Genomic DNA, 17,393 nt, shown 5'->3' with positions numbered 1-17,393 from the left:
AAATCCAAAACACAGCGCTCTACCAGCTACTAAGAAGAAAACTAACTCTATCCCAGCTGAAACCAGGACAGCAAGTCAGCAAAGGGAAAATGTATTGTAGATAGCACTGCTGTTTATAATTATCCATTGCAATCATTAATGAGCTCTTTAAATGGATTTCTGTTGTAAATCCCTCAAGGGAGTGGCACCAAAGAGTTCAGTGTTGGTAGCCCACTTACCTTCCTCCTTTGAGAGCACAACTGTGTAAAACCAATGGAACAACATTGGCATCTGCTTGCTGCTTTATTCTTTCAGTGAAAGTGTAGTTTCCTTCGATTTAGAAGTCTACTTTGTTTAACGTTCGTGTGTATATATTTTAATAATATGTTAGTCTTTGAGTTTCTTGGCTTTGTCCATTGGGCTCTCTTCTGCTCTGCAGTTGGTCACACCATCAGTCCATCCTCAGGCATAGTGTCCCTTGTTGCATGGCGTCACCTTTGTTTTCTCGTTGACCTACGTGATAACGAAGTGAGTGTTTCAGTGTTTACAACTGATGTATTTTAATCTCGGATTGAGTGGTTCACGTTTTTCCTCAGCTTTTAGGGTGACTAATAATTAATGTAATTGTCTTCAGAACTGAGTCTCAGCACCCACTCAGGATTGTTTCCATAGCAAGGTTGAGTTGGTTAAAGTGCATTTGTACAAATCTCTATTAAAAAAATTGTTGTCATTGCTGGGAGAAAAAAATCTAAGAGGTTGCTGGCTGGTCTCCACAGGTAGAGATTGCGGCCTTTTGATTTGGCAGGCCACAAATGTGAAATCTATTTCATCCCCCTGAAGCCAGGGCAATGAGGCCATGACCAGGCCCATCCTGGGTCACTGCTTCAGCTGCTTGAGTTTGCAGCCATTTCGGGCTTCTGCAGGCCACTGCCTGTGAGCCCCGCTCCTCTCTGACAGGCTGTAAATGTCTACATGCGTCTATTTTAATTTTGCTGAGCTGTTTGTATTTAGTGATGAGCAAAACCGTAAGTGCTGGCCTGGTATGGTGGCAATAGGTGCATTTTTGTTTGCTTGAAAGCCAGGCGTAAGCTAGTATGTTGGCAAGCGTGGCCCTGAGGCTGCAGCACAGTCTTGCTGGCTGGTTTTTAAGCTGTTGGATAAAAGAGGGTCAAGAACCAGGCCCTTGCCTGGGGGCCGGGATGTATTTGCTCACATCTACACCTCACAGGGCTTGCAGATCGGTCTGGAAAAGAGCTTGCTGAAGCAGTCTGAAATGAAACTTGGAAGCAGGCTAAAAATTTGTGTGGACAACCAGAAGGCCACTCCTCAGGCTCACTACCCGCCTGCCTTTTATTTGCGCGTAGCCCTGTGCGTGCAAGGCGGTTGCTTCCTCAGCCTTGGCTTTCAGCAACTTTTTAGAGGTTATTTATTTTTATAGATTACTCCTTTACCTCTCTGGAGATCAGCTTGGTAGTCTGATAGCTGCTAGGTGTCTCAACGCTGTGAAGGGACAGTGGGTTTTTTTTTTGTCAGTCATTTAGTTTTGGAGGCTGAGAGCTGTGAAGGCACCTGCTGAGTGGGATTCTTCAAAAATAAATATCCTTTGCTGTACGCTGCAAGAAATAACCATATCCGTTGTGATATGAGTGAGTGTAGTATAGATGCCTACACATAACTATTTTCTGTGGGTTTTTTTAAGGGAAGAGTTCGTGCGAAGGGGGGGATTATTTTTTGCTACCATTCTCTCTGACAGATAGATAATTATGTTTAATTAGATAGGGGGTTCATCCATGCTAAGTTAGGTGTTTTCATGTTTGATGATTTTGTAGGGGTGTATTTTTTAAAATTACATTTCAGGAAAAGCTGTGATTTTTAAGAAGGGCTGCACTTTTAAAAAAAAATGAGTGAAAAAGCTAATTTCTCAACATGTGGTATTAAGCTGTCTAGCAGCTCTAGTATGTTCTGTAAAGCTGAAGGCATATTTTTAGCCTGACTCTGCCATGCATGTTGTTGTAACAGGTGCTTGATGAGACTGTTTTCTTTGTTTATAGATGAGGTCTTGTCTGAAAACTTTTTGGACTACAAGAACCGTGGTGTCAATGGCTCTCACCGTGGTCAGATTATCTGGAAGATTGATGCCAGCTCTTACTTTGTGGAGCGTAAGTATTTTTCTAATCCTGCTGTGGTATAGTTCAGTGACTGCAGAAAGATAATTGAACTGCTTAAGTTGTTCTTATGTTGGTTTTATGCCCAATATGTCCTTTAGGAAAGGCCAAAAATGTTACCAAAATATTTGACTGTATTGAGAGGAACTGAAACATTTTATGGAATAAAAAACAACAGTTTCTGCAAGCAAATAAATTCTGTTAACATTGGCTTTTTTACATATTTTTATACAGTTATAAATAGGTGATTTAATCCATTTTCTGTTATTTGGACTGTATCATTAGTAATGAGCTGCATTAACTTTAATGTGATATTAAGGAAAAGAGGAACTCGGGGGCATAATCTCACTCCAGGAAGATTCACACTGACTTTTAATTGGAAAACTTCATGGTGCATCTGGCTTCCACCAGATTCAAGTGGATTCAGAATTAAAAAGGGTTGAGTTCTGATCATTATCTAGACTGATAAAAGTGTAACAATATGTAGTTGCAGCAAGGTACACTTGTTCTTTGTTATATTTGTATATAACTCAGGGTATCTGATGCAATACAGCGTAACTCTTTTCCACCCTCTTAGCAATCAAAATACAGAAACACTGAATTTGCTTCTGCAAACTGCTGTGTACCTTGTACAGCAAGTTAACATTTCCAGGCTTGGCTATCCCACATCCCTGACCAAAGTGAACCTGACCATTCAAGTCCTTGGTCTTTTCAGAGTTACCGTGTGCTAGTGAGAATAGAATTCATGGTCGTCTTTGGAGAACAGAAACTGGACTGAGATCTATAGCAAAACATCTGTGGTGAAAGAGCTACATGTATCCTTAAGAAGAAGTTAAGTGTGAAGAAACCTAGCATGCAACAATTTCAGTTTTTCAATTGTACTGAATGTTTCCAATGATCTACCTTAGTCTGCTGGGCAAAATTCAGAAATGTCGTAAAATCATATATAAATTGCGTGACAGGTATATCTGTTTAAGACTGAGAGCAATCAAGAGAATCTTTGATATAACCTAAATTCTAAAGGATTTGGAAAGGATATGAGTTATACTTGATTAGGTTAATCTGTGACTCTGACCTTAAGTATCTGATATCAGCAAGGATCCTATATGCAGGCATTTTACAGATACTCAGTCCTAGGAACAGGTTATCTCTTTGCAGTATAAAGCATTGCTGATGGTCTGTAATTCCTAGTGCTAAGTTAAATTGAGAATGTTGTTCTAAAGAATTAAGGGAGCTGCTGAAATGTCTACAGGATGTACAGGATGCTTATATCCTACCTTTTGAAGAATACGTTTATGGGAAGTTGTTTAATATATAAGAACATTGGTTTTAGTTGTCCTGGTTTTGGGGCAGAAATACATGATGGGATCTAACCTTTAAAGCAGACTAATTTGCAGCTCCTTCTTTGAGCTGTTGTTACTAATCTGTGAGATGGATCACGCTTTGTTTTAGCTGTTAAAGTGTGGGGAGGAGGGATAAAATCCCAGAACTAGGTTTTGAAAAGGCCTTAGTACCTCGGTTTATTGAAGAAGGGTGGAAGTGGCACTGGGCTGCTGGTAGCTTTCTTGCCTAATCCACAACAGAAAAGAAAGAGGCAATGTGAGAAATGCTTAGGAGAAAGCCTCTTCAGGTGGGCCTCATCTCATTAAGGGCTCAACTGCACAATGAATTCTGTCAGCTTAATAAGTTGCTCCCATTAGCTGAGACACATAGCTGTTGTTAATTGATTGCATATACATTCTTCACTTGCAGTACTGTAAGAAAACGCAACTTAGCATAACCATCCTTCAGTGATGCTTAAAACTAAGTTATACCACACTGTAGTTGGGCAGCCCATGCTTGATGAGTTGCTGCTCTTGGTAATTTGTTATGCTGCCATCATTATGTTGTGAATCTCAGCCCTGAGATTATGTACCGGTGCACTCAGCGAGGACAAATCATTGCCCTGTCCAGAACTAAAATAGGAGAAAATGAAATAGGCAGTAGTAAATAACAGCACATGTGGATACTCTTAGAGCCACTTGACTATTGAAGTGGGAAGTTAAAGCAGTGAAAAATGTTGATGTATGTGAATTTTATATATCTAAAGGCATATTTGAGGGTTCCTGCTCATTGTTGAGACTTACATGTGAAAGTACACAGCTTTGCAGTTGATTAAATGTTACGTTAAAAACTGCAGTGTCTGAAAACCTCGTGTATTCTCTTTCCAAAGAGAACAGTGTAAACCACATGTCTTCAGACTTTTATTTTTTGGACAGAGATCGTATTTTCCTTTTATGTTGCATAGAACACAACATTTGCAGGAATCAGAAAGGTACTGGTCATCAAAATCAAACTCGCCTAAGAAATCTATTTTCTTTTTCTTGCCATTCACTACAGAACTGAGAGAACCTGGAGGACAGGGCAAGGGTATGTTCAGTGGTAACGTGGGATAAGAATTGCCATGTTGGTCCAAAGTTGACCTGAGCCGGTGTCCTGTCTCCAAAAATGGCCAATAGTGTAGACTTGAGGAGAGTATAAAGGTAAGCAAGTGTTAGTGAGTCTTCTAGCTGGAGTATTCTTAGCTTCTGTTAATCTGTAGCTCAGGCACTTCCTGAGATAGGTAGTCTTTTTATTTAGTGGTTGTCAAGGCATATAGTAGGTCGCTAAGATGTGGTAATTTATTTTTTTTATTTTGTTTTTCTATGCATTATGTTATACTTCCCTTAACTTACTATTGATTGGAGTCTTGCTGCTTATAGCATTAATTTTCCATAAAACAGAGTAGCTCACTTGCAAAGGCAGCCCTTAATTTCTGCTTTTGCTTTTCCTGTAAATTAACTGTACCTTGGTATCCATTCACCACATGACTCGATATTGGCAATTTATCAACCACACAGTGCTTCAGAAAACGTTATGGTATATACTGCAGTGTTTGGCCCATCATAGCTGGCAGGAGCCACGATAAAGGGGAAATCACAGTATGGCCAAATAAAGAATCAGCCTTACATAGCGAATTTAAAGTTCCCAAGAGCTTAAGGCACCCCATGCAGGCTGGTTTGGTTCCTGTTCTTGAAATGTATAGAGGTTTAACATGTTTGGTGGTGCTATTGTGTGATGTAAAATAGGCTTATTATTGGGGGACTGTGGGGATCATCCTGTCCAACCTCAGAAGTCAAAGTTCTTCTTTTGCCAACAGTTAAACTTTAGGATTCCTCACAGAGTGTTTTTGTACCATGTTTAAGGAAATTGCCCTTATGCTGTGACCAGCCAGCCACTTGGCATAAAGAGCTTAAAAAGACATTTTTGAACTTTTTTTTTTATTAGAGAGCTGCATGAGGGAGCTTGAAAAATCAAAGGTATTAAAGACTGGCTGATTTGCAACAGTAAAATTCCTATTAATATGAAAAAAGAAGTGTTAGGAATGAGGTCAAGTAAATAGTGTTATTACTCATTTTCTGTATTTTGAATCTGGAGGCATATATAATGTGTTTGGGAGTATTTTGTTCAAAAGCTTTAATGTTCCCCAAGTAGTTATCCTTTCTTTCCTGCATTTTTGAAAATTAACAAGCAAATGAAATATGACACTCTAATCTATGTAACCTGTAGTCACTACACATAAAACCACTATTTAGGTACTTAACAGAATACTGACATCTAATCACTGTAAATGGTAATTTGCATGCAATGGTCTGGGACCTGGAATAGAAGTGAGTTAGTTTCTTTGTGGTGGCAAATTATCGCAACAGAAATTTTCTGTCGGACACAGTTGTAATGATAATTACTGGCAAAACCCATCACCTTGGAGGACCACACCAGGCAGAAATTGTGCACATGCTGCCACTATGGGCAGAAGAAACTAGCAATATTGTGAGAGATTTGTAGAAGTGCATCAGGAGTGAAGAACACAAAGGAAAGCATAGTAAGAAATTGAAACAATTTTTTTGTGTTAATTGTACTTCTTGTACTTTTATAAAACTGAAATTCTGCAATTTCAGATGCTTCTCTATTGTTTAAGCTGTACTTTCTTAGTATTCTCAGTGAATTGCCCAGTCTGAGTCATTAAGGGTTACTTTTTCAGGTATGTTTACAATCTCACTAGGTTAAGAAAATGCTTTTTGTGTGGTAGGTCAATGACAATGCAAAATAGTTTTCTCTTTTTGGAACACGCTTCTATGTTTTGGGGGTATTTGGGCAAAATAACATGTTGCTTTTGAACTTGCCGATAGCCTGGTTTAAGACCATCTAGAGAGCTCTATCACTTTTCAAAACAAAGATAATTTCTTAACATGTACCCATACAGCATTTTCAGATACCACAGATGTTTAAAGTTTGTTTGCTTTAGTGATCTATTTTTTCACCTTGAAAAGGACTAATATCTTTCCTAGGGAGGCATATGCCTTTCTGCTTTGCATATCACAAACTTGCAACATAATGTTGCCAGACAGATATGTAATTGGTGTGAGCCGGGGAGGGAATTGCTTCCAAATTAGAGCGTGAATGCCTGCAGAACAGAACTCGTCTCCTATTAATACCCAGCAAACAAAAAGCCTTAACAGCTGCAGAGGCAGTGTTGCACTATGGCCAGTTTCCTGCATTTCTGCAGAAGTCTAGCAATTTGGGTTTTTATGACAGCCAGTGATAAACAGTAACCATCCACTGTAACCATGACACGATTGGGGTTTGGGGAGAGGAAGGAGGAGGGAAGAGATGCTACGTGCCACTAGGGATGTATACTTTGTTTTAAGGCTTGGAGGGCACTGCAGTGAAAGAATCAGCCTATAATGGGTTTTCCAGGAAAGTAAACATGCTCTGCTTCACTGCAATTTCTGGCGTGCTTTTTTGGCTTATACAGCAATGCAAAGAGAGAGTGTGCAAGAGAGAATTTCACTGAGGTGTGATGCAGTGTCGTCCTGTAAGCACAGTATCAAACTAGAATATCCTTAAAATTATAAGAAAAGTTTTGACACTCTGCAGAATTGCACTGAAGATAGCCAAATACTTGGGACCCCTGTTAATCTACTGGCCTTTCTGTAGATTGTTTTACTACCTGGCAACTAAGAAAACCATTTCCAAGTGTAACCAGTCATCTGTGTGGCACTTTTATGTGGAAGCTTATGCAGCTGTTGTTTGTTTAAATTTCTTGCTGTTGTTGCTGCATTTTTTTTTTAATAACAAAGATGGATGATAGGCCTTGTAGAAGGCAGAAATTAGTTACTTATTCCTACTGACTAGCAGGGAAATAACAGTAAAAAAGGCATGCAACTAAAGTGAAAGGTCCTGGAACATCTGCAGGTAGAAAGCATATGTTCTAGGTCATGGGCAATATGTGCCATATATGTGTGCATTTATGGGATATGTACAGAAATGTCCCCAAAACTGACAAACAATCAGTCTTTTCATCTGGGGCTCTCTCTAGAAAATATACTCTTTTGCATTGCTTTAGGAAGCTGGTATAAAAGCCACTTACAAAGTGTGAATAATTGAAGGATGTTGTAGCCTCAAATGTTTCCAAATAAATAAGATGCAGTCATATCAACAAAAGCTTTAATGAAGCTGGAGTATATGCAAAGTTTTCCTTTTTCTGGACAGGCTGTTGACAAGTCCAGGCCACTAAAATAATTTCCTGTCTCCATTTTCTCAAATCATATGCACTTCACTTTATGAAAGAGTGCATGAGGGGAGAAAATAGAGATAAGGCTCTTGAAGTCCATCCTGTTACACCTTTGAGCAAATTAGAATATGCTGCATGACTTTAACCTTCAGGAGTCCACGGGTGGTAAAAACTGGAGCAACATGGAAACATCTTCAACAGTGTGAAGACTATTTAGCAAAATGGTTAAAGGCGTCAGAGAAAAAACAAATATGAAGCAGTGAGAGAGACTTGTGCCCCAAAAGGTGCATCTATTGCTTGTCTCTCTCCCAAGGAAGACATACCATAGTTTTGAGGTTCTTTCTTTTCATCTCCTTGCACATGTGGTAGTCTTATTGATGCTTTTTGGTTATCTTCCACCCTACACACAATTTTTAAATTCCTCCTCCTTTTCCTCAGCCTGGTACCCTTACAGTAGTTTAATATTCATATTTGGGCCAGGCTTGGCTTTGGGAAGAGGAGCACAGTCGGAGCCTGGATGAAGGCATTTCCCAGTTCAGGGCTGTTGAGGTTCCTCAGGAACCCTTTGCTTTGAATCTATTGATCAGCCCTTTAATCTTTGCTGTTGTTGCATTTCCTGTTAATTTATCTCTTATAAAGTCTTTCTGTGCCAGGATTGTAGGCAGCAACCTATCATAAATGGAAGCATAGGTCAATCCACACAAGGCATTAGACAGCTATTTCTCAGCTTCCTGCATGGTTGTGTTGTGGTAGCTTAACTGACTTGTCTGTGAATCAAATTTTTTTCTGTCTTTCTCTCCCTTTCCACAACTTGTTTTGACACTTGGACATATTTTGTTTGTACTGTGGAGATCAGGGCTGTTTATTTGTTCCCACACAGGGAAGAAGATGCTTGTGTTGTAGCATGCGTGCTTGGTGACACCATGCTGGGACAGCCTGGCTGGTCCCCACACTACTTGCTCTCTGCTTTTCATGGCAGTGCTTAAAGAAATTGCAAAATCTCTGCACAAAGCCGAGATTGAAGGGAGAGCTCTGGTAGGTTGGTAATAAGTGTTTTAGAAAGCACTTTCAAGGTGAGCTGCAAAGCTTTAAATGAGAAATAATGCCTGATCTTGGGCATGCTGAAGTCAGAGCAAGTCTTTTTTCAGTAAGCTGTAGTTCTCAGTCACAGAGACCACAGCTTACATGGTCTCTTGTCTCAGCTACTTAACCCTAAACAAGCACAGACATTGTATCAATGCATCAGAGACTGGCCATCATCTAATTCCCAAGGCAATGGTCAAGAAGTTGTGGTAACATTTAACTGAAGGTTTAGTGCTAATTACACTGAGCCTTGGGGCATTTGGGACCTGGTTTGGACACCTGGTTTGGTTCTTGTTTGTTAACTTCCAAATTTTTATTAGTTGCTTTTTTTTATTACAGTAGTGTCTAGTATCTCCCGTGAAGAGTAGATCGTCTTTTGTGTGCACTAAGATAGCTTCTGTCCTAAAGAGCTACAGCCAGATTTTTGAAGGTATAAGTTCAATGTGAATGTTTGAAAGCTAGGCTTCAAAGCTGAGATAGGGAAGATAGATTGAAAGGTGGAAACAGCAGCACAGAGTGAAGAAGTGACTTGTCAATGCATGGGTACAACTGCAGATAAGACTTCTCTGCTTAGTGTCTCATCTTGTAATTTTAGGCCATCTCTAGTCTGTCTGCAGTCTGAACTGTTGGGAATTACTTAAAAGTTGTACTCTGAAAATAAATGTGCCCTGCTGCATGGTATGTTCCTCTTCCTTTTGTTCTTCAAGGAACAGAGTTTCTGAAAGCTCTTCTACCGGAAAGAGGGGAGGGGTTTGTGTAGGGCTGTTATGGCTTTATCAAAGCTAGAATGAGCCTCAGAAAGGGTGGTAGTGAAGGAACCAGAATTTTTCTTCTCTTTTCATGTTCCATTTTTGATTTTTAAGCCAGCTGTGGGCATGCTGGATCTGCTGTTGTTTTCTTTCCCAGATGTTGTCAGGTTGAGGGAAAGCAGTAACTTCCCTTGCAGTCCAGCAGCCCAACTCTTGCCTGGCCAATCTTCAACCTAGGAAAGACAAAGATTTGTGGAGGCATCTTACTAGCTGAACATACGACTGATGCAACTGGTTTCAGCCCTGTTATTCCCCTGCAGCTAGGCTTGTCTTGCGTATGGAGGCAGAAGGGCACTGTTCTGCCAGTGCTGCTGGGTGTCCCCATGTTCTGGACACACAGACTCATAGGGTCAACCCCCAGTGCTGCCTGGTGCCCTGTGTCCAAGAGTGGCAGAAGAGTGCAGCCTGGTGAGGATGGCTGGCCCCAAGGTCAGGTGCAAGCTAGTGCCAAGTGGTACCTGAGGCAACAGATGTGCCTCCCGTTGTGAGATGCCATGCCATGTGATTTTTGTCTTGGTAAGAAGATGCTTGACAACAAGGGGAAAAAAAAAAATCACAGCCCTTTCCTCTTCTCATCTCCTTCATTTATCGTATTGTTTTCTTCATCCCCATTATTTTTTCTTGCACACATCTGCTCAGTCCCTAATTTGACTAACTCTCCTAACTTGGAGATTTGGGAGGACACAGCAAATCATGACTTTTTTGGGGGACACTGATCTTCTTTCAGGCTTGTTTGATCTTAAGGTAAGGGGAAAGTTGACAAAGAGTTCACTCTTTCCAAGCAGAAGCTCATTGCTTAGCACCCTTTACAAGAAATGGGTAAGGACTGGCAAGCAGCTAGTAGTGCTGCCACTGCCAGGAGATTGAAGAGAGTCTATGTGGTCTTTACAGCAATTCCTGCTTGAATCTGTCAGGAGCTGGGAATGCATGGCTTTCCATGCTCCAGAATTAAAATTTGTGGGCAGGTATAATTTCTGATCTGGTCTGCACCACTTCCTCTACTCCAGATCCCACTGAAGATATCAGGTCTACATCCTTCAGCGCTTCTGGAGTCACTTGTTGATCATACAGTTGTTTCCTGGGATAGAGTAATTTAAGTAGAAGCCATCAGACTACTCTGTACCTGGCAACATGCCATGGGGAATGGTACATCTTCACTTTGGATCTGGAGAAGTCTAACTGTAGGTGCCAAAGTTTGAAAATATGGGTTCATGTACATGTTTATTTTGCTCTTCCAGTAATGTTGGCAGTATCCTCAGACACATTGTACTTGCTTTAGATTCAGAACTCTTGTGCATGTAATGTGTTTTCTGCTTTAGCTTTGGTATCACTCAGGATACCATAGTGCGTATCATGCGCTTGAGGAAATGACGAGAGATTCCTGAAATCTAGTAGGTGGCTAGTAGCTGTATTTTTCTCATGTAACCTAGCATTTGATAAATGCGTGAGCAGATGCCTATTGTTTTGCTGCTTTGAACTTTGGATGTTAGTATTCTGCACAAAGGGTGCTGAAGTCACATAATTTATTTTAATGGATCAGTATAACTTAGATAATGTTGTTTTGTGATTGATATTGACAGTAAGAGATTACAATGTCATCTTGACTCACAAATCAGTCTTTGCCACCGTTAAACGCTTCTGGAAAGTTTGTTTTGGATGATGCAGTCTAGGGATTTGGTGGAATTGCTCTAGAAGATAGATCCCCTCTCTTTGCTCCATTGCACAGGGGCCCCAGTGCTGTCCCCTTAGATATTTCCATGGGACGTATTTCTGAAGCTGCTGCAAGCCAAGTTAGTCGCCGCTGAATTCAGTAAGAATTGCTTGCATGCGGCTCCTGAGTGCCATCATGTCCAGCACTTTTCATGTACAACCATATACAGAGGGCCCAGGTGCAGACTTCGACCCAAGTGGTTTTATCTTTGTAGAAAAACAGAAGACAAATGTGGTGGAAATGGGAAGCAGCTGTGATTGGAAGGGTATCAGCACATGCATCAAAAGGTCATATTTACTCCAAAAAAGTGGTAAGGTACTGAGCCTTTTTTCAGTTATTTTCTTTTTAAATAAAAGAAAAAAAGTACTGTGTTCAGGTTTTTATAATTAAGGATTTAAGTTCAATTCATGGGTGCAAAATTATTCAGGAGATAAGGAGGCTGTCTTGGTGTCAGATCTCAGCACCATCAAACTTGAACATTTCTGATGATGGAGGGGATAGGTTCCCCAAGGACATGGGTCTCTGAGCAAAGGCTAAGTTGCATCAAGGGCTTGCCTTGAGAGAGCAAACTCAGCAGGCGGTTTATTGACCAAGCCTGTTACTAGTTTAAAGGTCCTAAAGAATAGATCCGTGTCAATAATTTACCATTTCTAATTTTGAAGAATTTTATGGATTTTTTTTTTTGTAATCCTGTTAAAGCATACTGTCAAAGTAATGAATCAAAATGGAACTTGGAGCGTATGTATTAATGTTTTTCTTAGTTTATGGAGGCAGTGAGTTTGCTTCACATCTAAAAGAAACGCTTTTGATACCTCTCTGCAGTAGTGAAGCAACTGAAGGGCTGCTCTTAGACGCCCAACGTGGCACAGGAAAATCTCAGTATAAAGGGGGATAAATCCCTTCACGTAATACAGACATTTGGTTGTAACCCTGCTATGTCATTGTGTGGTTTTGGCCAGCCACTCCATGTCTCGTGCCTTGTAGTGTTTATGGCAACGTTTATCTGACTCATACGATAGTATTTGGACAATTTTATTAGAAAAACTTATTTGACCTTCCAATGAGGAAGGCAGAATTATACCTGTGGTGTAGTGCTGTAGTAACTCATGCTGCTTCTGAAGAAGTGCACATATGATGCAGGAAGCCTTCTGATAGCTGGCTTTTCTTGCTAACTAGCTAGAAAATCTAGCCCTGTCATCTTACTCCTGGTCCAGGGTTTCCTGCCCTACAGGACTGCCAGATGTCAAGAATACCACTTATATCCAGAATAGACTTGTTCAGAGAGCAGGAGGTCAGCAGGGATGAATTACTGTCTCCCTGCAGGGTTCAAACACTTTTGCCCAGCAGAACCATCTTTCTGTAAGGTCTTTTGATATTGGTAGTAGGATCTTGAGAGCCTCAGATGAATAGCATTTTATACTTCCAAGCTATTCTCCAACCCTTTCAATACTTCGGATGTTCACTTTACCCCATTAATAGCAGGTATAATTTCCTCCCATGTCTCAGTGCTAATAGCTTTCTGTAAATAGTAAAACAAAAACACACCCTCCAAAAAAAAAAACCAACACCCCCCCCCCCCCCCCCAAAAAAAAAACCAAAAACAAACCCAACACCCAACCTGGAAATAGATATTTTTGCTGTAATTGTTTATTAATTACATTTCCATAATGATGCTTCTTTCTGTCCTTCCCCTTTCATTAAATTATCTATGCTAATTTTATTATGGATTCTCTCTTTAAAAGTTGTCCTTTCTATGGATTTTTTTTTTCCAAGACTCCTTTACCAAAAGCAGCTGCTACAGTGAGACCTCTAAGAGCGGACAGCAGTGTTTATTCCAGACCTTTCCTTTTCCTTGCTAGTAAGAGCGTGTGTGCCTGGCCAGGTACTTGTTCACTTCTGAAGTGGTAGGAAGCAGAGATGTGGGGAGGCGATGTGTTTGCTTACCTGGGGTGTGCTACAGATCTGATTGCTTCTCACTCTGGGGCTGTTTTAAGGCAGCTTTCCATGATTAGACTGTGTACTGATAATCTCACTTCCTCTTAGTGGCCCCTTCAGACTATAAGAAAGATATGAATACAGTCATTCAATAACCTTGGGTTGTCTGGTGAAACTGCTGGCTCAAGGCAGGTCCAAGTTAGAGCAGGTTGCTCTAGACCCTGTCTAGTCAAGTTCTGACTGTCTTCAAGGGGGGAGTTCCTTCTGGGCAACCTGTTCCAGTGTTTGACTACTCTCACTGTGATTTTTGTTTTCTTACACCTAATCAGAAAATAATAATGATGATGATGTAACCTAAATGTAAATGCATCTCAGGCCTCAAACATAAAAGGGGAACAAGTCTTATTTCATTTTCAAAGACGATCTTTCTCTACATTTTGATTATGAAGTGCGTTGCTGCGATGTTGCAAGCATGAGGAGGTGTAGCTGGGGTTAGAAATAAGATGGGCAATGCATGTGCATCAGAATTTAAACTGTGGTGGTTGTAACTTGCCAGCAGTGTTCCCCCAGACGGGCTTCTGAGTGGCAGAAGTACAAAACCAGCCAAGCAGAGAGTGCACACCCAAGGGGGAAAAAGCACTCGGAATAAATGTGTTATCTTTTTGCAGTAGAGGAGCACCAAGGAGCTTTCCCAAGCAGCTCATGGGTAAGGGCTCTTGGCTTCCAAGGGTCTCTCTGAGCTCAGCAGGCAGATCCTGCGAAGGGAAGAAGCTTTTGGTACAGGCCACATCTTGTGGACACCTCTCTCTTCTGCTTCTGGCTTCAAAAATCAGTCTATGCACAGAAAAGTTTAACGCTGCCATTGTCTAGCACAGGCATTACAGGCATACAGACTGCAGTTCTGCTTCTCCTTTTCTACTCCATTAAAATAAGCTTACAGTTGGAACACATCAAGGTCTATCAGGGACCTTGTAGGGGCTTCAGAGTCTCGGTTTGTCTTCCTACTAACTTGCTGTTTATCCAGGCTGCTGAACAGCACTTCCTGAGGGTAAAATTGCTTGATAACCTGGTACCTCAGGGTTACTCCAGAGATACCTAGGAACCTGTACAAACTGATGTGTGATTAACCTCCCTGGATTGTCAGTCAACACTTGAATAGAAGATTTACCACACCAAAAAGCGGTATGCCTACAGTGTATTAGATTAGTTTGTCTGCTTAATTGCTAGACAAGATTTAAGGATGAAAGAATATGTTCCTTTGAAACGGAATACAAATGCATTATTAAGATTTTGCTTTACAACAAGGAATTCTCCTTAGTTTCTCAGGTATTGTAGCTAACGTTTATTTCTGACTTCTGAACCTCTACAAGAGGTGCGTTTTTACTGTGCCTGTTGATCAAGGTGTTTGCCTGAGGTAGTACGAGCCAGCCCTACTCACTTACAAAACACTAATTACTTTTTTTTTGTTTGTCACTGTGGCATCTTGTGGTTGTGGGGAGAGATGGAACTATTTCCTTCCCTATGCTTGCCTAGGATTTCTTGATTTACATAAGCGATGTTCTGTAATTAGCATGCTTCTGGATTCAGGCTTTCAAATGTTTTCCTGTTTACAGGACGATATGGTAAGCTTTATGAGCTGCCTGTGAGGAATATTAAATCTACATAGCTAATAGATTCACCATTTTCCTTTCCCTTTGTGAACTGCACGAAGTCTATGCATGGCATGTCACAAAAATGAGAAATTAATTTTGGTACCAGTATACTTCGGTTTTATTCTTTCTTTTCTTTTTTTCCCTGACTCCTCCTTACATTTTGGAGAACTCATCACGTGCCTTTTTTGTACTAAGGTGAAAATGTAAAAGAAAAGGCATATAGTGACATTTTGGATTTTAGGGGCTCAGTTCAGAGACAGCCACAGCAAAGTCTTCTGTGGTGTTTAAGATGATGGGTATGAGCTAATTTGTGTTATGTTGCAACTGGAACAGGCTTAAGGCGGCCATAAATTAAATGGGAGAAGGCGCTTGCTCTTGCAGAGCAGCTCTGTGGACAGCAGAATCTGAACTTCTCCAGAACTCAGAGATTGAAATCCTGCCCCTGCTGCAGTCAAGAGAACTAGCTGTCAATTTAAGCAGGGTAAGGATTTCACCCAAGAGTGTCAGAATTTACTGTTTTAAAATTATTAACTCTCTCCCTGGTATATATTCATAGAAAAGCATGAAAATTTGATATAATTCCCTTTTTCTCTTTGCACTTTTACAAGAAGAAAAAAGTGTCTAAATAAATTGCTTGTGGGGTGCAATTTTCTATGGTGGTTTAAGGCCAGTACATGGGTGTTTTGTGACTGAGCTGTGAAACCGTGAAAACTGGGTTAATAATGAATCCCCCAACACAGCCTTAACAGTAGCACTGCTAGCAGGCACCTCTGTAATTACTGCTTCTCTGTGAAGTGTGCTGAGCTTCTATGATGAATTAAAAATCTCATATTGTGCTTTCTTCTGTTAGAAAATTACTCAGCGGAAACCTTTTAAATACCTATAATATGTGCAAAGATAAAGTTTCTGCCTCTGAACTAGCCCGTTTAGGTTTGTGGAGTTTGGAAAATAGAATCTGGTTTTGCTTTGGCAGATCTATTTCTTTTTCTAAATTTCATAAATTTGTTGCATTTGAGATGCAGTGAAGTACTAAGTAATACTTCTGTGACATGCATAAATGATTTAGCTGACCTATGCATGTAATGTGCTGTGGAATATAAATCCAGTTTGTAGTGTGTTTAGCAGATTTTTTTCTTTACCTGGCTATTTTCAAACAGAAAGATTGCAGGAGCTTTAGAAATATTTTTGAGAAAGGCAGCAGGACTCAGTGACATGTAGATGTGAAAGGAACAGGTTACAGCTGAGGAGACTATGTTTTTTTGGAAGGAAAATGAGAAGAGGTAAGTGTGGTCTCTGTCCACTGAAACCAGTGGGAGTTTTTCTGTTGGCTTTAATGAAATGAATCAGACTTTTGACAGCTAGTGTGGAAAAGGCACGTAGTCTAGATGTTGGAAAAATATTTAAAAGGATAAATTAAACACAAAATCTGTAAGCAGTTTGTTGTTCCATGGATTAAAAGTTACTTAGTCCTTCAAAACACTTTCATTTTAGAAGCCACAGCTTGTCAAGGCTGACATAAAGATTCCTGCATGCTGGCAGCTGACTCAAAGTATTATCTGCCAGCCCTCTCTGAGGTCATGACAGTCACTTAATGGTAGGTATATTCTCCAAGACAGCAGGGAGGTGGAAAAATGAACCATCAAAACTATAAAACAACAATACTGGAAATACATTTACCTCTGTTGGAGTCTTAGTGCGGCACTCAGCAGTTGGATGTCCGTGACAGCATTATACAGGTGGGCAATGTACGTGCACATATGCTTTTTTGACAGACCAAATTGACATGGTAAAAATGCACATCTTATGCTGGCCTTTTGCTAGGAGGTAAATTTGTGTATCGTCAGAGCCTATTTGAGACTTCAGATCTGGAATATACCTGTGCTAGTAAAGGATCTCTAGTTGAAAAACAAGACACTAGATATTTTGTGTGCATGAACTAAGATCCATTAGTTTGTGAGGCGATGTCAATTCACAGTGGGTGAGAGTGCAAGTATTTGGTTTTCAGACTAGAAATTCCCAGAGGTAGCAGAGGAAAAAAAAAAACTACAAACCAATCTATTGCAAACCCATCCTGGAATCATTCTCTCTCTTGTTAGAAATGAAAAACTCAAACCAGTAGAACAGCTTGTTCCTCTCCTCTTGGTCTCAGAACTTCACTTATGGCCTCTGTTTGATGCCCTTTTGTTTTCAGCTCCCAACACTGCCAAAAAAGACATGTTTACTGGTGATAGTTATAAGACAGATACTTGCAAAAAAACCCCCCCACATTTACAGTATTTTTTTATGGGTTCTTTTCTGACCTGGTGAATGAACTGAAACATGTTACCTGAAAATACTTTTGTATGACCTTCTTGGCATTGTGAGTTGTGTTTTAAAACATGTAAGCTACACAATTGTGAAGATTGGATGGGGGGTGGCCCAGATGTGTGTTTGAGAATTTCAATAAATGGGATTGGTTTCAGGAGG

At 40.4% G+C, this 17,393-nt stretch overlaps 1 protein-coding gene across 9 annotated transcripts in view; it reads left to right on the top strand.

Annotated features, from left to right (window-relative positions):
• Positions 1-17,393, top strand: part of HECW1 (HECT, C2 and WW domain containing E3 ubiquitin protein ligase 1) — a 301,696-nt gene that overhangs the window by 136,163 nt on the left and 148,140 nt on the right. For all 9 annotated transcript variants that reach the window (XR_015706691.1, XM_087766783.1, XM_087766773.1 and 6 more), the window contains one exon: positions 2,031-2,138. Coding sequence is in view for 8 of the 9 variants with exons in the window: in XM_087766783.1 (XP_087622909.1) it covers positions 2,031-2,138 (108 nt within the window). In the remaining variant the exon portion in view is untranslated. The remainder of the gene's footprint in view (positions 1-2,030; positions 2,139-17,393) is intronic.

Source organism: Nipponia nippon, unplaced genomic scaffold (assembly GCF_047370975.1).
Source record: "Nipponia nippon isolate SJK-2023a ecotype South Korea unplaced genomic scaffold, ASM4737097v1 scaffold_1, whole genome shotgun sequence".
In the NCBI taxonomy this organism is placed as follows: domain Eukaryota; kingdom Metazoa; phylum Chordata; class Aves; order Pelecaniformes; family Threskiornithidae; genus Nipponia; species Nipponia nippon.
This window is presented reverse-complemented; position numbering and strand designations above follow the sequence as displayed.